This window comes from Camelus dromedarius, chromosome 23, assembly GCF_036321535.1.
Source record: "Camelus dromedarius isolate mCamDro1 chromosome 23, mCamDro1.pat, whole genome shotgun sequence".
Classification (NCBI taxonomy): Eukaryota; Metazoa; Chordata; class Mammalia; order Artiodactyla; family Camelidae; genus Camelus; species Camelus dromedarius.
Genome location: NC_087458.1, coordinates 14,111,766 through 14,133,840, shown reverse-complemented (window position 1 = coordinate 14,133,840; position 22,075 = coordinate 14,111,766). Strand labels below are relative to the sequence as shown.

Sequence of the window (22,075 nt, the reverse complement as noted above, 5' to 3'; positions counted from 1 at the left end):
TTCTTAAAAGAAATGACATGGCCTTTTTAATCAGAAAAGGATAATTTCTTACCTTTATTTTCTATTTTTTGATAATTACTATCACAAAACGGTCTGTTTATTATTATAAAATTAATACCTGATCAGTAGTGAAATGGTAGAAGCTACCTAAAAGTAGAAGGAAGGAGATAGTTACCCTGTTCCGATACCTAATTGTCCAGGGGCAACTATTTTGGTTTATCTCTTTCGGTCTTTCAGCTGAGCATGTCTGTTTGTTGGTTTATTTCACATAATTGTGTTCAGGTTTAAATATGAGCTATGTTGTTTCACTGGCAATTGGGAGCAAGAAAAGTTCATTTCTTTTTGAAAAAAAATTTTTTAATGGAGGTACTTGGAATTGAACCCAGGACCTCACGCATGCTAAATACACGCTCTACCACTGAGCTATGCTCTCGACCTACCCCTCCCCCACCCCTCCAAATTTCATTTCTTGTTCAACTGTCTTGCTTACTTGGCTGTAGGGTCTGTGAGGCTGAAGGTGATTTTTTTTCTTGTTCTTTATTGCGTTTGCAGCCCATCACTTGCAGATGCTGGATAAATACTTGCTGAATGACTAAGTGGTGGGGCAGGGGAGGGAGTGGCTATAAAATTTTGCATAATCTGAAGAATTTGGCATTGGAAGAATTTGGAGGGAAGAGGGGGGCAGGAAAGATGGTGGCTATGAGGGTGGACCTGAATACTCACGGTTAGAAATTGAGACTTGACCTATAAGGCCACAGGGACTGACTCCCATCCTCCAAGTGGGGATGTTACATGATCAAAACCAGGGAACGGAAACTCGATTCTGGCAGCTGTGCGGTGGGGGGGGAGGGGAACAGCAGAGGGAAGGCTGGAGGCAGGGAGGCAGGGAGGCTGGCCTCACTAGTTCTAGCCAGAAGACTTTTTGCACTGAACTCTGCCTGGGGAGGCTGGGCTCGGACTGGGAGTGTGAGAGCTCACTTGGAGAGGAAAAAGTATCTGAGCTGCTTCCAGGGACCAGTCCGGCTGAGTAGGGAAAGAAAAGAAGGAGTGGAGTCGAAAAGGATGCAGGAGGGCGGGGCTAAGAGCTGGGGAGGCTCCGGTGCCAGCAGCAGAGAGAAACTGCAGTCAAGGCAGCACCCAGATTCCCGCCCCCCATCCCCTCTTTTGGCTTCTTGGTTGCCTGGGTGTGCAGAGGAACAAATTTGTGGTGTGGAAAGATTCCAGACCAGTCATCCATCATCCACAATGACTACTCACTGAGCACTCATCACACACTCGGCAGCCTCACCCCTTCCAAGAGAGAGTTCTGGAAGTGGGCCAGGGGTCTGCCCAAGGTGACTCGCCAGATTCTCCCTTGAACTTTGCTCCCTCCTTCCCTCTGTTCCCTGGTTTTCTTTGAATTCAGAAAAAGCAACAACAAACAGTTCCCAGCCTCCTCCCTCCGCCGGCCTCGTCCCCTCCCTGTGGTTTGGCTGGGAAAGCGCCTTGGCTGTCCCGGGGATTATCTAACGCCGCGTGCTAAGGGCTGAGCGGCTGGGCCAGCAAGGCGGGGCCCCCGAGCGCCCCCGGGGAACCCCGAGTCCGGCCGACCAGCGCCAGCCGTCGGCGCGGGGCTCCACCCCGCAGCGCTCCAGCCCCGCGGGGCGGGAGAGGCCGGTGCGCCCGCGCCGGCCACTGCGCCCAGGCCCGGCCACCACGGTGGGCAGAGGGGAGAGGCCGGGGCTCAGCTCCACCCCCCACCCCCACCCCCCGCTCCCAAGGCATATCAACCACTTACCCAAGCCTCAGTTTCCTGTCTGTAACATGTGAGAGATAGAACCCACCCTACTTACAGGTAGCTTTGCTGTCAAACTCAAATTCTGGGAGACTTGTTCGTAAGCGCTACTAATACTGTGATTTGCAGTAAACAAGTACTACTTTTTAATTTTACTCATGGTTAGTATGAGTGTGCTCAAGCAGTACCTTGAAAACAGCACCTTGAGTATGACGGATGCAACTGGCGATTTTCTTTTTGTCCATTCTTTGTAAAGCTCTGCTTGCTGGCTTGTTCTGACAGTGGACTTGCATGCTTCCATGTCTTGGAACATTTTATGATGGTTATTTCCCATTGATTATTTATTCAATAGTATGGGCAGACCAAATCAAACATTTCATGTTTTAAAAAGCCATGGCATACGAAGCACGATAAAAACCCACAAAATTACAAAGCCTTGCCTAATAGGCTTATGAAATTTCACTTAGTAGACATATAGGGCAGCTATAATACCATGGAAGGGGATTTAATGCAAAATACTAGAAGGTAAAGTTTCAAGAATTCCACGACCACTTTCTTTGAGGGCATCATTCCACGCCACTTCGGAATGACTGGAAAGCACATCTGGCTGGATCTTACTTTAAGGCATCACTCTGTGCTTTTGTCACACCTGTGTCTATCTCAGAGCATCCATTGCCCTGTTCTGAAACCTCTGCCTTCCTCGGCCGTCTCTCCCAGCAGTCTGTAGGCTGCTTGGGGAAAGACAGGGGCTGGCACGAGGCAACCTTGCAGACCACTGGGCAGCACTGTTCAGAGCCACAGAAAGTGTCCCACGACCATTTGATTACTGAATGGGCACGTAGGCATGACCAGCAATTACAGTGGGTGAGGTGAGTGGGATGAGAGGACCTTTAACCCAAATGGTCCCCTCTCCTCTTCTCTCCTTTCAGCACGGAGGATGGCTGCAACATCCCAGCAATGTCAGGTTAAGTACAACAAAGGTGAGATTTTTGCTACTGTGATTGACATAAAAGGAAATATGCTCTGATTGTTCCCAGGCTTATCTTGTGATCCATTTGTGTAACTTCATTTTGGAAGGTGATTAACTTGTGAGCATTCATGGAGTACGTTTTCAGTCCCTCTCCTGTCGGCTGATGGCATTCACCCATGACGACTCTACAGGGAGCTTGGGAAATCTGTAAGATGATCACGGCCCAGGGGGTCAGTCTTAAAAGATGGGAACATGGAACCCGCTGTCAGTACTTCATGTAACTGGGAAATCCAGGGGGATTTCATGCCCAGTAGCTGGGTTTTCTCACCTAAAAACTGAAATTACTGTGTCTGGCCTTTGTGAATCTCCCAGAATGGGGGAAAATAGGAACTTACAGAATTTCCCACAGGAGCTTTATTTACAGAACACGCCAAGTCTGAGGCCTGTGTGCTTCGCCCTGCAGGTGACTGACAGCCAGCCAGGAGGGGGAGAGATGACGCCGCCCTTCCCTCTTAGGTGGGTGGACAGGAGTGAGTCTGATGACAGAGCTGAATCATGGATCTTCCGAGTAAATGGGTCAATTTGTTAAATATAAATATCAGCTTTTGAATGACACTGACTTGGAAGAAACCATTGAAAATCTCTTTAAAATGCACAGGGAGTTAGCTCATATCAAAGCTAAACACTATATACGACTTTTTATTAAGGAAAGATGTTTTTCTTTCTGAAGGTAGCACATGTACATGGAAAAAATGGTGTTCACATAAGTGGAAGGGGGAAAAAAACCCATCCTAAGTGGTCCTAACTCAAAGTTTAACCTTAGGGGATGACATTATTTGCAAAAGTGTTGGAATGACGCAAAACCTTGCCAGCGTGAGCTGTAAACCAAGCCCGAAAACGGGTCTCCGTCTGTCTCTGCCTTTTGGAGGCTGGGAAACTTTGAGGGTCACCAGGGGAGTCAGCAGCACTCTGGGGAATGAGCTAGGGTCTGGCGTGTTTGAGAGCAAAGGCCATCTGCTACTGGAAAGGGCAGTGACACCCGAAGTTCCAGTCCTTAAGGGGAAGAGGGCTTGAAAGGGGACACAAACCTCTAGAGAACATCAGTGTACATGGTTACCAGAGCAACCAAGAATATCCACGGCTTGATTTAGCTCCACTGGGTAGGCGATGGTGGGAGGACCAGTCCGAAGTCGTGCTTTGTGATTGGAGAGGAGTTTCCAGTTCCACGTGAAACTGATGAGGCCCGGGTGGGCTCCTGCTGTTTTTAGCGACCCCGTCTTACTGCAGACATGGTTTGCTCTTACCTGTGTCCTCCAAGAGCAAACGGATACATTTTAGGCTTGGGGTCTGCCCTGATGTTGAAGCACTTGTGATATATGTGGGTGAGGGGCTTGCCTTACATGGGGTACCTTGGGGCCACATCATAAATTAGGGGAACAACTGAGACTAACTTGTGGATAGAAATAATTACTGAGCTGCCTTACAGGTTACTCAAAGAAAGCTGGAGGAAAGAATGCAGTCCTGGGTGAGGATGTTTGACATGCCCTGGACCAGATGTAAGGGCTGAAAGGGTTTCTTTTGGGGATTGTTTAGGACACTTTGAAGGAATCGTAGCCTGTATGTTCCATCAGCTCTGTATGAACAACTTGGAAAGAACCATGGCAACGTACAGAGTTTCACTTGTCCTGCTTCCAATTCCAGGCTGAGTGAGGACAGATTTTATGTATAGTGGAAAAAGTCGACTTGTCATGCCCTAAGCCTCCAAATTACCACTCACCGCTGCCCCTGCTTTCTCCAGAGCGGTGGGGAAATTCACGTTTGAGGATGGTTCCTGCTCGCAGACCGGATCTCAGTTCTTGTCAAAGGATGCTGGATGGCCCAGGTGTGCAGGAGAAACACACACACCCCCAGTGTCTCTTGCATTCAGAACTGGTGGATCGTTTCCAGAAATGTGCCCACGTGAAATCCACCTTCACACACTAGAAATGCAGATAAAGAGCAAGAATAAAATTCTGGGAGATTGCTTAAATCACTTAAAAGTAATTAACATTCAAGGCATTTTAAATGTACTCTTTGCATACAATAAATGTGCTGGCTGGTTACAACAATCAGAAAATTTAAAGCAGCTCCTGCAGTAACTAGAGTTATCAACACATCTAGGTGAGGCATTCTAGACAAGTGACATTCTGGATGACTGGTTTATGAAAATTCTAACAAATTGGGTACCCTCTGGCATCAGTCATCACTCTGGAGGTTTAAATGGGAGAGGGCTGACTTAGAGACTCATTATCTGTCCAACAGAGCAGCGGTGCCCCCAGAGGGGTCCCGACACTCATGTCCCCCTCTCAGCTTTCTGTAGTTGATGTACGCAACTTCTCCTCCCTTTTGGCCACCCCTGTTCCCCATTGTCATTTCCTCTGATTGACAGTATTTCCTAATGTAAGTTGGCATTTCAACTTCTGCAGTCATAACTGTCTAAAATTTGATTCCTTTGTTCTGTTTTTGTTCCCTTCATCATTATATTCTCCGCACCTCAGTATTCTCATCTGTAAAATGGAGATAATAATACTACCTCTCTGATTTGGTTGTTATGTGGATTATCTATGTAATCCATGTGAGGTAATCGGAGTAAGGCATGTCCTATATCAGGTCCCATAAATATTAGTTGTTAATATTGTTTGATGTTATTGTTATTATCATTATTATTATATCTGTTTCTTCTTGTTCTTGACTTGCATGCTGGCAGTGTTTCACTTTCTAGGCGTTGGCAGTCAATAAGAATCTCACTTTGGTTTGGGTAGTGAAATAACCGAATCTCAGCAAATTTCCTGCTATTTTGGGATATTTTCATTGCTGCTGATGCCTGAAGGACTCTTTGATTACTTCTGGGTTTGTGGCTTTTCTTGGCAGTTGAATTGAATTAAACTGAGATATTTAGTGTCTGAATGGTGAATAAGGAGAGTGCCCCCGAATTGGAAAATAATAATAAAAGTGTATTTCATTAACAACTTAAAAAGTCTGGACTTTCCAGTAATTCACTTTTGCTTTCTTTCCAGGGAAAGAACGGGACAGGCATGAAGGGAAGCAAGTGCAAAGGCCCTGGGGTGAGATCATGTTCATGAACATATTGAAAGAATTCATATACTCAGACTTTCAAAAGCGTAGGGAGGGATTTGAGATATCTCCAAAGCCATAGTTAAGCAGATTTAGAACTCAGATTTGGAACAGTGCATGTTCCAGATGACAATAAATCACACATTTATGTTTTAAAATAGGCCAAGATCAGCAAGAAGGTTTTATCTCATTGGTCAAATCCAGCTGTTTTGAAGTGGCTGTTTGGAGCTCTCTGCGGAGCAGAGAGCTGAACTGAGTATCAGTTCACTGCTGCCATCAATTTGTTATGTGTCTGTATGTGGGCTGGAAGGGAGGCCTTGTACTTGCCATCCTAGAAGTAAGACAGTCTCAAGAGAAGGCATTTGTGCTGTATTCAGGTCTCCAAGTGGTCTCCTAACAAGCTGACACTGGAACAAGAGCCAGGGGAGACAAGTACCTATAGTACTTCCTGTCCTTTCAGCCCCGACCACGTCCACCCCACCCTGATCTGGCCACGGCACACACCTGCACCCAATACTCGGACAGCCAGAGTGAGGAGGGAGAAAAGAGGGCAGAGGTAGATCGGAGAGGTGCTCAAGGACCAGTTGCCTCCCCCAGAACTTCTTGGGTAGGAGGCTTAAAAAAGGGAGTTGAATTCTTACTGTTCATTAGGAAATGAATTCCTGAAATAGGGATCCATACCTAAGTCAGCCAGGGATGGGTTGTGTTCACCCAGGCACACGCCTCTTCAGAACAGGAAAGAGTGGTTGACCAGTTCACTTCTTGGGTCCCAGGATCTCGGAGCCTGAGGTCGGCTGGAAGAGTGGACCTGGAATGATTTGCCCAATGCAGTTTCAGTGGCATAGTCCCTGGGTTGGTTGTCTCCGTACGGGCCTGTAAACCAGAAAGTCTGAGAGTTGGAGGATACTCCTGTTCTGCATCTCCACCCCACTCCCTCCAAATACAACCGCTCCCATCAGTGTCCCCAGAGCTGCGCCTGGTAGTTTGAGGAGCCAAGGCTTGTCTAGGTTAAGTATGCAGCCTTCCAGCAAAAGGGGGACTGAGGGGTCAAGCAAGGCAGCCACTAAATGGAGAAAGCTAGATAGAAAAATCAGAAAGCAGAGGGAGATAAAGATGCTGAAACTTGCTTAACTCCATAGCAATGTGGAAAGACAACATAAGGATTTGGGTAAAGTCGCGTTCACCTTCAATGCTGCGGTGCACCCCAGTGGGCACGGAAGCGGGGAAGATGACCTTCATGCCTTTGCAGTTATCTGCCACTAGGGGGCACTCAAGTTCACAGCAATGTCCCGGTGCTGCTGGAACCTGGGTGGGGGGCATTCTGGGAAAGAAGGGGCAAAAATTTCATTACAAGGTATTCCAGAAAAGTCATTTGGTTGGGTCTGTGCTTCCCAGTAATGACAGCTGAGGAGGTTCTGGTTTCTAAATCCACAGTCAGCAAGCAGTTTGTCATTTCAGTGGCTCCTAAAGAGAGGGTTTTGACTGCACTGATGGAGTTGCTCTGCAAAGAGCCCAGCTGTGTTTTAAGTAGAGACACATGGACCATGACTTCCCTTTCTGCCTGCTCAGTCCCTGCCGGCCTCCTCTTGCCACTCTTCCCCCTGCACAGATCCAAATCTGCCATTGAGCATTGTTACTTTAAAGTTTATTTTACTTTTTCACTGGAAAAAAACTTTATTGAGATCCCATCAGCTATAAAATCTGCTCCTGAATGAATATATGTATATATTTGCAAGACTGCGACATTACGCTGTACAGCAGAAATGGACACATTGTAACTGACTATACTTCAATTAAAAAAAAAAAATCCACTCCTGGCATTAAGCTTCTTCTTCCTCTTTCTTAAGTGGTAATCACCAGGCATGTTTAGTCAAGTCTGAGTAAATGGGGGGTGCTGTGTCCCCTTCTTCCCTGCCCAAGGTGCTTCTCTCTCCTCACTCATGGTGCTGCCTGGAAGGAGTCGTGTCTGAGAATTAGGGTCCTCTGCCAGACTGGAAAAAAATTTCAAGTGAGAGTTTAACTCTCTCTCACCAGGCCATTGTGGGGCACTGGGTACTTTCATTTTTCTGGGTTCCTTTGTCAAGATGGTGGGTTTGGGTGGGCTGGGTGGGAGTAGGCAAGAGGGACAAAAGCCAGCTAATCTGCAGTCTTTATCTCCCCTTTTCGGCCCCCAGGCACAATCACAGAGCCACCTGATGGACAGGGCAGAGAGAGCTATGGTCCCAGGCAGTGTGGAGGGTCCTAAGACAATCAGTGGTGCCCATTTCTCAGCTTCAGGCCCAGTGTCTTTCCCACGTAGTTGCATAACAGGCATTCATAGACTGAATTTTTCAGGGGGTCTCTATGATGATCTGTGATCCAATAATCACAGTTAAATGTCTCATTAGTTTCAGACCAAAGAAGAGTGATGTATCACTCGGAGTCCAGTGAGGAAGCAGAAGCCACCTCAGTTGCTTGAACAGTGAGAATTTAATATAAAGAACAGTTAACTAGGCATCACCTTGTTAACTGTGCCACTGAAGAGGCAGGAAGAGAACAATATTTTATCATAAATGTAGCAATTGCCGGAGGCCCTACCACTCATAGAGCTCTGACGACCAAGGGAAGAAGTTGGAATTATAAAACTTAAGACCTTGAAAGAGAAGCCTGGCGGACCTGGGACCCAGACCTTTGAGGATGGGGCATGGCCAGCTGGTGTGAGTGTCCCTGAAGTGGACCAGGGACACCAGGGAGCTAGCTCTGCTGTGTGGAGAAGATGCAAACTGGATTCAGCTGCTCTCAAAGGGAGACACTGCTACTCCTGGGGTGAGGAAGCATTGCTAGGGTGTCCCTGAGAGCAACAGGTAGATGTAAAGAAGCCCAAAGAAGCAAAATTCCATGACCAAGTGAATCCCTTCTTCCACCATCCTGACTTGGCAGAACCTAACATGGAATCATCTGGGAAACAGAAATGTGGTTTGCAGAGTCCTGGCCCCAACATCGCAAGGCTGAGCTTAGAAGTGAGAGACAAGAGCCTAAACACTGGTACAATGTGCTTGACTGGAATAGCAGAAGTGATCTGCAGTGGGCAAGGAGGTGTGAGAGAGACTCAACCAATATTCTTTTTTTTTCTTCCCTTTTATTTATTTTTTTTTTGTAAATTGCTGACACTTTAAGACTAACAGGTTTGATGATCTACCACCAAGATTTCATGCTAGCTGCCTGGGACCAGGAGGCTTATGTGGGTTCCTGCACAGGAATACAGCCCATTCCTGACCGTCAACCTAGAGAAAGTTCCATGGAGTCTGGCAAGGCACTGAGGTCTCAGGGCTGCTCTCCAAAGCTGGGGAGGCCATGGGAGAAACTGCAAACAGGAGAGCGGCCGCCCTCTTGTGGAAACCTGCAGTTCTGCAGGAGGGTGATGTGACCTGCAGCTGACTGGTGACTTCACCTGCTCACCTTGAACTCCAGGAAGGACCAGCTGAGAAAGGTCAGTTTGATTTCCTGGTGCAGATGAGGGAGCGCTCAGCGCTGGTTCAGGGTGGTGATGCCTTTCTTCAAAAGGAGTGAAAGTCTCACCACTGAGATCTGGATCCACTTCCCAAAGAACCTAATTGCCTGTTTGTCCAGGTACAGAGATGCAAAGCTGAGCGAGACAAGCCCATCTCACCTAGTCGTCTGCTTTGGGTCTTGAAACAGCTTTTAAAACAGGGCTTGGCAAGCTTTTTCCATAAAGGGCCAGATAGTAAATAGTCTAGACTTGTGAGTATAGTGTTTCTGTCCCAACTACTCAACTCTGCCATCGTGGTGTGAGAGCAGCCGGAGGCAGTAAACAAGAGAGCAATTGTGTGCGGATACAACTTTATTCGGGACATCAAAACTTAAATTTCACATTATTTTCACGTGTCATGAAATGTTATTCTCCTTTTGATTTTATGAAATTATTTTTAAGTGTGAAAATCATTCTGAGTTTGCAAGTTTTCCGAAAACAGACAGCGAGCTGGGTTGGGCCCATGTGAGACTTGGTGGACCCCTGATTTACAGTCTTCAACAGTTCAATCGTTAGGTGGTACCACTGTGAGCTAAACTCATTGAAGGGGCTTCCCGCTCCCTTGGGATTCCAGCACGTAGCTATGTACCAGCCGGACGCTGTCCCTGGCATCCCGTGGGCCAGGGGACCAGCCCGAGCTCTTGGCTCCCTTCCTAAAGGTTTTGAACAAGTTTCTGTGGGAGACTGAGAACCTCATTCTCTTTAGAATGTGCCTTTAGGTTCTAACAAATTGAAGTGTTCTGAACCTCAGACATATTTCGTGTACGATTTCCTGATTGATAAGAAGAATTATGCCTGGATATCTGTAAATAACCTACCCCTTAATGCACCAAAAATGTGATGGGTTTAATGACAGTGTGATCTTTGCATGGTTTCCTGGGAACGCAACCCTTTTTAAAACCAAGCTGCATCTGTAGTGTAACTTTATTAAATGTGTGGTTTAATTAGTTTCGTGGATATTTAAACCTACAGGTTGGAGATTTAAATGGAGACAGGATGAATATGAAGAATTTTGAGGTTACTGGAGTTGGGGGAAGGGGTGGGAAGGGGCAAATTGGGAGTTTGAGATTTGCAGATACTAACTTGCTATATATAAAATAAACAACAAGTTTATACTGTACAGCACAGGGAACTATATTCAATATATTATAATAACTTATAATGAAAAGGAATATGAAAAGGAATAGATGTATGTATATGTACGACTGAAATATTATGCTGTGCACCAGAAATTGACACAGCATTGTAAACTGACTATACGTCAATAAAAAATGATTAAAAAATTTTGGAGGATTTAACGAGGTTTTTGGTGGGGAAAAAGTGTCAAGTAGTATTACCTTTTGGATTACAAAGGGCAGAGTTACAGATCTCTATCTGAGTTTTCTTTTAAGTACATAAAGCAACTCTGGGAGGATACAAGAACCGAATACCTGGGAGATGTCGGGAGACCTGTGGGTTGGGGGAATGGGAGGACGGCTTCCCTGCCTCCGTTTTTATTCCCTGGTTTTTGAACCCCATCAGTATCTGCCTTTTCCATCCTTCCTCCGCATCTGTCAGCAAAGCCTGACTCTGCCAGGCTCTGAGGACACAGAACTCCATAGGACACAGATGTGTGTGTTTCCAGTGAAGGAGGCAGGCATTTGAAGAAAAACTGGTCATATCATGTGATAAATGCGAAACAGCCTGTGAAGGGACCCAGAGGAAGTGCTAATTACCTGTCCGAGAGCATAAGAGGTAGGTATTCAACAGGCCAGAGAGGAAGAGGGGCTGGGGGTTCTCCTGGCTGAGGACACAGCCTGTCTGAGCGCAGGGGTGTGCCGGGCAATGTCTGGGCCACTCACTGATGGGAGCAGAGACTTAGTGCCTGGAGTCAAGGGAGAGGGAGAAAAGAAGCTAGGAAAGTCTACGGGGGCCAGTTTGTGAGGAGAAAAAATCAAGACTTTTCTTGGGACAGGGAGATCCCTCGGAGGGCTTGCCGTGTAAGTCTGAACACCAAGGAAGACGGCGTGGGGCAGCAGCTCCAGCCTGGGGGCCCCTTCATCTGTGAGGTGGAAGGTGGGGCTCGCTGAGCCCGGAGTCCCTTCCTTCCAGGGCTGACTTTTCATGCCTGGGTCAGTATTTCTTCCCTTTGTGTGATGGCCAGCCTCATCCAGCTGAAGCTCTGCCAGGTGCACGCAGAGCCCTCTCATTAACGCCCTACTGTCTCAGGAGGTGGGAAATACTCTCTGCCCCGAGGCTCCGGGGGAAAGATGCAGCCAGATTGAAACCACTTGCCTGTGCCTGGGAGTGAGTCAGTGGTGAAAGCAAAGCCTGCTACCCAGTGGGGAGAAAGATGAGACGCTGAAGGAACTCCAAACCCCAGTGGCTCCGCTCCTCCCTCCCCACCCTGCCCAGATGTTCTGGAGACTCTGGCTGAACTCTGGGGCACACCCTTCTGTGTTCCTGGGAGCATGGCAGCCCGGAGTGTTTGTGCTACCTGGCTCTGAGCTGCAGCTGGCCCAGAACCAGACAGGGTGGCTTCGTCCTTGCGAGGACACTGGGCTGCTTGGAACGGGGACAGCACCTGCAAGTGGAGGCCCTGCTGTCGCCAGAAGGATCTGAGGTGAAGGTTTGGTTTGGTCCTTGAAACTTGGCAGCTGCAAACAGGGGCAGAGGATTTTTCAGGCTGACGTTTAGGGCGGACCTCACTCCACTTGCATGTGAAATCAGTGAGATAATGAATGTGAAAACATTCGGGAAAGTCACCAAACTTCTCATTGCACCCCATCCAGCTGCTCTTCCTCCAGCATTTCCTCCTTCTGTGACTGCCTCATCATTACCCCAGCTTCCTCAATTCCTTCTCTCCTTCCTTTTCCCCCACGCCACAGCTCAGCGGACACTGAGCTTTGCTGACTTGGCTTCTGTGCTGTCTTTTACATCCATCCCCCTTCCTTTCTGCTGTCCCTGCTCCGGTCCAGGCCCTGGATTTCTTACTTAAACTAGAGTAATGAAGTTTCTCTGTTCTACCTCCCCTTTCTTCTTCCTTTGAATTATCAGCCACACTGCTACCAGATTTAGTTATCTTGGACCATGCGCCTAACATTTGACTCCTCCAGTCCAAAACTTTCAAAGGCCCTCCATTACCTACAAAGTAATAAATTCTAAGGTGCAGTGTTCAGACCTCCTGGCTTGCCTCACTTCCCCTTGTTCACAGAGATCCTCCACCTCACCTAACCCTTTGCCCTTTGTGCTTTCACTCAAGCCCTGCCTGCCATCTGCCTGGAATTTCTTCACTTTCAATAACCTCTGGACAAATTTTCCCCCGTTCTTCAAGGTTCAAAAAGGATTGTAGATAAATTATTTACAGGATAAGGAAGGTGGCAATGATTATACTTTAGATGACTCAAAGACTCTTTAATGATCTCATTAAGATGTTCATGCATCAAATATTCATTTTTTGCAAGAAAACTGCAGAAGATTGGGGTAGAAAGGTTCTCTGTTTACCCATTGGGTACAGGGATCTAGAGCTATGATGATTAAGGATACACTTTATTCTTTATTCAAACAAATCCACAGTCATGACTCTAATACTGGTGCAAAAATATTCATAGAGTGGCTATTTCCCTTTTTGCTCTAGCCACCAGGAAGCTCAGAGGCAAATCTGACTCTCAACCATAGTATTCATTTGCTCATTCAAAACAAAACAGTTGCCAAACATGTACTCAGAGCGATGTTAGATCACTAGGTAAGCAAGACATAGACAGAACTCCTGCCCTCCAGAGGCAACTTTTAACTCATATTTAGCATATCTGCAGTGTCTGTTTTCTCTATTCCTGACCTCATAGTTCTGTTTGATTAGTTTGTTGTATACATCTTCAATTTTATGTTAACTTTTCAGAAGGAGAGAGATACAGTCATATAAAAGTAAAAATTCTCCAGCACTGTGAATGAGGTTGCAGACTTGATCTCTATTGCCATGCAGTATATAGTTTTGTTCTTTTAGCCAACTAGACATATACATATAATTGACACACAGTTAGATGTGATCAGAGCAATTTGGTAGGGCTTAGCTTTTCTCTGTTTCACCCTGTAAACTCAGAGTGACATTTAACATTCTATCACAATGAAAAGACTAGCCCTGGGTTATTATTTGGGGAAAGATTTGCTTTTCTGTTCCTAGTATATAATTTTAATGTTTACAAAATCCATTTCAGTATTGGTCGTATTTGTACACCACCTCAAATCTTTTTTTTTGGAAATGAGGTGGGATATATTATGGAAATAAATTAACAATTGGACAAACAGGGTATATTCATCAGAAGAAATGAGGGCACGTGTAGGTTAATGGGTAAGGGGCAACCTCGGTGTTCTGGCAGCAGCCACTCTGGTTTCTGGTCCTTGATGGGTGGAGATGCAGGTAGGGTTCCTCTGTTCCTGAAAATACTTGTACGTAGCTGGGCTCTTGCTACTGGGGTGGTGGGTGCCGCACCTGCTCAGCCCAGAGCTACCCCTGGGCAATGCCTGCCTGGGAGGCTTGTTCAGAGCTGCCGCGCCCCAGCACTGGACACCTCAATGCTGCAAAAGGCTATAGCCACGCCCCCAACTCTTCCGCTGGGCCTGGTGTCCAGGGCCTGCCTCTTAATCCACAGACACATTCACCATTGCCTGCATGGCAACTGAGTGTGGTGGGCAGAGGAATGAGACCCCATCTCTTCACAGATCCTTCTCTGTTTCGGTGCCTGGAGAGTTTACTCCTTGCACCACCCCCGACCCATCCCCCATCGCATCCAAGTTCCTGGTATCTTGTGTGAAGTATCTATAGGCGTCAAAAAAGGGTTGGTCAAAGCCCAAGAGTGAGGGACTCTTGCAGGAAGCCTGCAGTCTGGGGGCTCGTTAGGAGCATGTGGCATTGTTCCAAAAGAAATCCCTTCTCAGGTTGTAGGTGGAACCAGAAGTCAGACAGCACCTGAACCTCGCTCAGTGCCAAAGACTGTCTTAATTCAACTCGGTATTCAGTTTGATTCAATTCAAGTCACATTCTCTGGATACCAGTGCCTAAGTGCTAGGTACTAGGGCCACAGATGTAAATAAAACATGGTCCTAGAGGTCCTTATTGTCTGATGATGATGATGACGATGGAGGCAACGGAAATTCATTGAACTCTTACTATGTGCCTATCACTGTGCTAGGTATTCTGTATGTATTATTTCATTTAACACACACAGAAACACTCCAATTATTTCACCAGTTTATTAAATGGGGAAATTGAGGGTTGGAGAGATTAAGGAACTTGCCCAAGGCCATTGTAAGTGGCAGAGTCAAAGCTCAACCCGAGGTCTGTGTGACCCCACGACCCATCCTGTAACCCCCTGGCCAATCTCCCAGCGAGATATCACAGTCTATCCCAGGCACAGAAATGCCTCAGTTACCCAGTGACAACTGCTATCATTAGGCACCTGGGCTCTGTCTGAATGCTGGCATGGCTCCTGTTTGCTCAAGAGAACAGGGCAAAGCCAAGAAAACTTTCCTTCAGAAACTACACCCCCCTATTCATGGGGAGGTGAGAGGGAGATGTAAAGGATGTTCAAACATGAAGTTAACTAGACAGATTGTTAGATGTTTCACATCCATCATCTCTAGTAACTCTTGAGGAATTCCCCTCCTTGTACAGATAAGGAAACCGGAACACAGAGAGGATGGGGGACTTAAGATGAAACTATTTACAAATGTCCCAGCTGGGATTTGAACTCAGTCTTCTTTGTTTCCAAAGACCAGGCGTGTTCTTTCCAGTACACCCACTTGGGCAATGGAGTAGACTCAAATTTAGGGCATTCTTGATGTGGTCAACGAATATTCGTTGGGTCTTTTTGGTGTGTAAAGCATCGTGCTGGGCACAGGAGAAACACAGAAGACTCTGACATGGACCCTTTTCTGAAAGAGCTCACAGTCCAACAGGGAGATAAAGTGGGCATGTAGATGACCCTACTACAAGAGCCAAAGAATGTGGTGCTTTAAATGGTGCCTTTGTTTGCCTGGATGAGTCCCCCCCATGCCTAGGGCCGTCCTTGCCATGTTGGCAGGAGAATCTGGCTTAGGCATCGCCTGATTTCCTTCCTCTTCCAGCAGCTGGTCTGGATGCCCCCTTTCACTCAAGAAAATGCCGAGGCACCTGGTCCTCCAGCTCCTTCAAGAGATCTGAATGTCAGCGCAGGGCCAGGAGGTTCCCGGGAAAAGCATCCAGAGGTCAGGAGAGTTTGCATTTCCAGTGTGTCCCCCACCACCCTAGTCTCTGGCCACCCCCATTTAGAGCACTGCCTTCTCTGTCTAGGCAGTAACGTGTCTGCTTTTTTTCCTCTTGCTCCAAATGCACTTTGACATTTTTTAACAAATAACACAATTTTCCCTTTGTGTTTCCCTTAATAAAACACAGAAATGAGAGCAAGAAAAGGAAAGTAAAAAAACATGTTCCTGTCATCTCCACTCTGTAGCAGGATGTCCTTCTCCCTCGCCTTCTGCCTCCCTCCCACCAAGCATGGGTCTCCAGTCTCCGGCTCACTGTTCCATCCCCACCCCTCTCCCCAAGCCTGACAGTGTTACTTCCCTGTTTTGTTTTGTTTTTTGGTTATTTTTGCCACAGGAAAGAGGGTAGCTCCTTGGCTGGTCTGCTTGTCTCATCTGGATCTTCTGCAGATTGCTTCTTGACTGAAGCCATGTGATCGGAGAGAACTTGATCCGGGTCAGGACACCTTCCACTTGAAGAAGTACCCCCAGGTTCCGAGGTTGCTGCACACCCTCTTGGGGCCCCCTGGTTACTCTTCAGTCATTGGCCCTTGCCTGTCCTCTAATGATGGCAGCTTCTGGACTAGCCAGGCAAGGGTACCACATTTCCTCCTTACAGCACAGCCCCTGGATCTCTTGGAATCTGCTTGAAGTTGCAAAATGCCTGATGTTTGGAACAGCTGCCTATCTCCTACCAGGGATAAATGTAAGTTTGCATACTTGAGGCCAAACACCAACTGTGTAATTGCAATTTGGGGAAGATGTGGCTTACCAGCAGCCTGTGTGGAAAAGGACTGAGCAGGTTTTGTTGATAACATGTACAGTGTGAGTCAACAGCAGCTAGCCACTGAAAATGCCACCGCAAAATCAGGCCATGCTATGAGTGTTTTACCGCCAGAGGAAAGAGAAGAGGTCCCGAACACAGTTATCACTGGAAAGTTGCAACAGGCCTGGCTGCCATAATTTGTGAGATAGAGAAAAACTGCAGTGGGTTCAGGGAAAAGTGAACAGGATGGAGAGGGTTGCTCTGCCCACATCTGACAGGTCTTGGAACCAGGATTTGACATTTTGAGTGGCCAACCCTGAGCAATCAACGGACAGGAGGTGGAGCTCTAGGGGAATGAATTTGACCAATATAAACTAAATAGTTGGGCCAGAGAAGATTTAAGGTCACTTCCAATTCTAAAAGTCTGTAACTGGGGAAGCCTCTTCTAAAGCCTGTTTACGTCACTACCAAAAATTCTTGGGGGAAACACACTTCTGATAAAAGGGAGAACATGGCTTGTTTTTTGTAAAAACTTCTGGGTGATGGCCCTATGGCATCTTTTTTCATTAAAAAGGTAAAATAATGGTGTTTGAGATTAAAATGGAAAACGATGAGGCATGATCAGAAGGCTCTTTCACAGATGGAAATATAACTATTCACCCTTCCTGTTATTGAGTTGACTAAGGCCAGAGTGAAACAGCACTGGGGTAGAAGTTTAGAAGAGGGATCCGTGATCCCCAATTCATTGGGAAAGGTAAAATAAATCGTACAAGAGAAAACTGTGAATAAACAAGGTGTATCTTTATTGGTTTAGACACATCACTTCGACACATCAGCTAGTCCACACCTTGACAAATTCTGCAGAGCACTTGATAAGGACCCACTGGTTCTACTGCCCACCCCATTGTCCAAAGCCAGTCTGATTACACGAACTATACACCATGAGGGTCTTACAGACCACGTAGCACAGCCCCATTATTTCAGAGAGGAAGTACTGTTGCCCAGATAGGTGAACTGATGACCCAACAGACTCAGTGGTAGAGGCGGGAATGAAACTGAGGTCCTCTGATTCCTGATCCACTGTGTTTTCACCTTTACTGCCATCGTCTCCCTGCCCCCCATATAGTGAGTGCATCCTTCATCCATCAGTTGAGTAAATATGTTAATTACATACATGTGCCTGGCTCTGCACTAAGGATCCTAGAGCTCATGACGTGATCATGAGATCTCCATCCTGAGGTGCCCAAGGGCCAGCTGGGGAGAGGCATTTCCACCGAACACTTGCATAATCTCCACTAATCAGATGCCTTCCAGATGCAAGGACCGTTTGAAAGAGCTGGGTCCCAGATCAGATGAGAATCGACCTTCTTTCAGGATATTCTCTAAAAGAAACATTCTCACCACTAGTTAATATATTTCCTAAGTTCAAGACCTTCAGTGAAACCAAAACTCTGCGGGGCATTTAAAAATACACTTTATGATTGTATTTGCCTTTTTCTTGCTTAACTTCTATTTTATATATTATCCTAAGAATACTTTTAATTCATATATTTTTTTCTCACCCTGCTCTTATCTGAGGTGGCAGAAAGAACAAAGGACAGGTTGGTCAGGGGACATGCCACTAGCCATCTGGGCAACACCAGAGAAATCTCCCAGCCCTACTAAGCCTCAAAGATTCATTTGAAACAATAGATAAAACTATTTGTTCTGCCTGCTTCACAGGTTTGTTGTAAAGATCAAGTAAAATCACATATGTGAAAGTACCCTGAACGGTATAAAGCAGAGTGCCAATGTAAAGTATTAAACTCTGCCCTATTCCCTTGTTACTCTGAAGTGATACTCAGTGTTTGGCCTGCACCTGCTGGTGGAAAGTACTTAAAATGGGGTCACTGCCCCCCTAAGCACGTTCAAGGAAGCGCTGCCAGTACTTTTTCTTTAAAAATAAGGAAGTGATCCTGTCTTTGGAGCAGGTGATAGAAAACGGTTGCTACGTGCCATCTCCTTCGCTCAGATTCACCTTGCCAAGTGCCTGGCAATTTCAATTCAGTTCAGTTCAGGAACTGAGGGGCCCCCAGAGAACTGCATTGAATTGAAGCTTCCTGTAGTATTTAGGTGCCTTCTGTGCTGTTTTCCTCACCTGTAGGATTGAGCTAATACGTCTTCACCTCATAGGGTTGTTGTAAAGATTAAATGAGTTAATTATGAAACCAAGCCTGGAACAAAATAAATGTTCCATAAGGGTTAGCCAGTGTTACGATTTTTTTTTTTTAATTGAGCGTCCACTTTGGGCCCGCATAGTGCTAACCTCCTGGAATACACAGGAGACCCTGTTTCTGCTCCTGCAGGGGCTAAAGTTCCATCATTGGAGGCCAAGGTTAGGAGGTGTAGTGAGTTCACATTTCCGTCCTCCCCAAGATGTTTTTCTCCCCTAAGAATGCCCCCTTAGCTGACTTCCTGAGCAGCGGTTATTCCGAGCTCATCGTCTGGGAGTGAGATCCCACTTAGCCTTTACCAGGAGCCTGATTCTGGCTCTGGCCTCAGATCCTATGGTATCTGCATACCTCATCGGTGAACGGGTTTCAAGCCCAACGGAAGTTGGAAACTTGTAGGAGCCCCGGGTGACGAAGAAGGGATTTGAGTAGCTCCGAGCTGTAGGGTCCCACAGCCACACGCGGCAAATAGCTTCTTGGCCTTTCCGCCGGCCCGGATGAGGTTTGCAGTGCCGTTACCACACGCAGTGGTTGGAGAGCGGCCGCGGAACCCGCGGGCCGGCGACGCGGTCCAGGTGGCGCGGAGACCTCTCCTAAGGCGCAGAGAGGGCGCGGGGCCGCGGGCGGCGGCGGCGGCGGCGGGGTCAGCGCGCCCGGAGGTAGCGGTTACACGTGGAAGGGAGGGAACTCTGCGTGCCCGGGAGGTCGCCGCGGCCGAGGGGCGCACCGGGCGGTGGCGGCGAGGTGGGCCGCGCAGCCGGGCTTGGAAGGGAGCACCGCGGGCCCGGCACGGGACGCGCTCCCAGCCCCCTCCCTGCGCACCCCACCCCCTTCCCGCCGCCGCGCACGCAGCGCCACGGCCCCTGTCAGAAGCGGCCGGATCCGCCCCGGCCAAGCCGGGCCCGACTCGCACCCAGGACCGTGGGCCTCCACCCTCCCTCTGGTCTGGGAGAAGCATCCGGCCCTCTCCTTTCCCGGAGGAGCGACGCGGGCGGGCAGGACGTCCCGAGAAGGCCGGCCGCCCGCGGCCACGTCCCGGCCCGGCCCGGGCGCGCCGAGGAGCGGAGCCAGGGGCCGGCGCTCGCTCCGGCTCCCTCCCGGGCGCGCCGGAGCCGGGGGCGGCCACCCCAGCTGCAGCCTCGAGGGCCTTCGCCTCCCCCGGCCGAAGCCTCCCGCGGCGCTGGGCAACTTCATTCGGCTCCTGCCCCGGGGAGCGAGCTCGCCCATCAGGTAAGGAAGGCTGCCTGTTCCTAGGCTGCAGCTCGGGCGGGCGTGTTTCTGAAAGTTGATTTGAAATGCATCCAAGAGTGAGCAGGGCCAGCCGCGGCTCCTCCCCGAGGCGACTTCTTTGCTCCTGCAGACATTCCCGGCACCGGCCGACCGGCGGGAGGACCTCCCTGCGCGCCCCGCACACTCGCTCCCGCGCGCCCCCAGCAGATCCCAGCGCCCTGAGTCCGGGAGCGGGCGGGACGCTCTCCGGGTCGCTTACTCTGCCCCTCCTCGGCCGGGGCAGGTGAGCGACGCAACGCGGCGGGTCCGGGCGCGGGCTATAGACCTCGTAGTTCCGCGTGCCTGGGCCCGGCCCCGCGAGGGAAAACACCCACTCTTTTTTATCTCCGTCTTACTCCAGTAGCTGTGTTCCCGCAGAGGCGTCCCTAGGGCCCCCATTAGTATAGGTTGGGGCGGAGTCGGACTCTGCATGGGGAACCTGGGGCTGGGGACCGGGTGGGGGGAGTGTGAGGGGCAGAGGAAGGAGAAACGCAGTTGGGGGGCGGAGGCCTAAGTACTTAACGTGTTGACTTCGAGTGAAATCAGATCAGTCAGAGCAGTTCGCTGTGACTCGTCTCTCTCCTCCCGCCCCACATTTCTCTTGGCTGGACTCTACCCTCCCAGCTCATTCTGGTCACCCTGGACACTCCTTCTGTCCTTCCCCAGGAGTGTGGCGGCTGCGGGAGCCGAGTCCCAGAGAGCACGGACGCCAGAAGCGTCGTTTCCTCTCCTCTACAGATCCTCCCGGCCCAGCTCGAACATGCTGGACGGCCTGAAGATGGAGGAGAACTTCCAAAGCGCCATCGAGACGTCAGCCTCCTTCTCCTCGCTGCTGGGTGAGTGTTCGGGCCGTGTGCCTCGGGCGCACCTTCTTTCCGACAGACCCCAGCTCTGGAGCCCACCTCCCTGGGACCGGGTCGGCAGTAGGGGAACGAGAGCCCCGCTGCATGCACTCAGTTGAGCCCACTTCCCGTCTATCCATCAGTCCCTGTGGGTCCTTCCTACCCAAAACCGGCAAGCTGCCCCAGGCCTCACGCACCGGTCACCGAACTCCCCAAAGCCGCGAGGGGCGGGCGAGATTGCTCGCAGGCGTTTGAGTGGCAAGTGATTAAAAATACCCAGGGCTAGATTTTTAATCACAGAGCTGATCGACGTCTCGTGAATGCAGCTGTCTTTTCGGAGGCCTGGAGGCGACAATACAAACCCGAGGTCCGGAGCGCCCAAGTTCGAGGCGGCTTCTCGCCTCCACCAACTCCATCCGCAGTCTCAGCCTAGAGTACGGCGGAGAGGCTTTTCCGGGCCGGTGGGCAGCGCAGCGCGGGGATTAGCCCGCTCGGCAGGGCCCTCGTCTCGGTTTTAATTAACTGGAGCCAGATCTCGGGTCCGGCGGGTCCCCTCTCCACCCTCGGCCTCCCGAGTCCCTACGCCGCGACCACGTAAGAGCGGCGAGCCCAGGGCCTCAGCCCACACTCGGGTCTAACGGAACTGAGGCCAGGGATTCCACACTCCCCAACCCCCACCCCCTCTCTCTACGCTTTCTAAGTTTGGTGAATGGGTGTTCAAAGAAAAATTTTTTTTAGAGGGAGGGATTTTCGTTTTGTCACTTCTGCCCCTTTCCCTCACTCGGAACCGCTAGAGCAGGGTGAAGGCGGAGGATGGGACAGTTTTTCTGAAGAAACCAGACCCGGGGAGGAATCCCTCCCAACTCCCCAGATGGAATGAAATCGCACGCACCGCGTTCCTCCCTTTCAACCGCCCTTTTGGAAACTTCCCGACTCCGTGCAGCCTCGGAAGAGCCAGGGGGACAGATCTGGCCCTGCCCTGGCGCAGGGCGCGCTCAAACTTCTGCGCTGAGCGGGCTTCGCGGCTCGTCCAGTGCGCCCCGCCCGGCCCACGTCCGCTCCGTGCGCCCGGTCTTGCCCCTGGACGCCGAGACAGGGCAGAAAGAATACGGAATATTTTAACTGAGATCTCGTTACTTCTAATCCTCCCTGCCTGTGCCCCAAGGTGACCGTCCCCGCTCCTGAGCCAGCGGCCGGGTCCCCTAAGGGGAAAGCGACCCGAGCATAGCAGGGCAACCGGGGAGGGTCAGGCCCTTTGGGACACCACGCGCAAAGGTTTTGTTACTGGGCGACATGGCCTTGTTTAAATAGCTGTGAAACGTGCCAACAAAGGCGGCAAAGCA

At 49.3% G+C, this 22,075-nt stretch overlaps 1 protein-coding gene across 1 annotated transcript in view; it reads left to right on the top strand.

Moving 5' to 3' along the window:
- Nucleotides 1–20,636: 20,636 nt before the first annotated feature.
- The window catches only part of LMX1A (LIM homeobox transcription factor 1 alpha), a 130,139-nt gene continuing 128,700 nt past the window's right edge, over nucleotides 20,637–22,075 (top strand). The window contains exon 1 of the mRNA XM_031435871.2: nucleotides 20,637–20,726. Within this exon, the coding sequence (XP_031291731.1) occupies nucleotides 20,651–20,726 (76 nt within the window). The 5' untranslated portion in view covers nucleotides 20,637–20,650. The remainder of the gene's footprint in view (nucleotides 20,727–22,075) is intronic.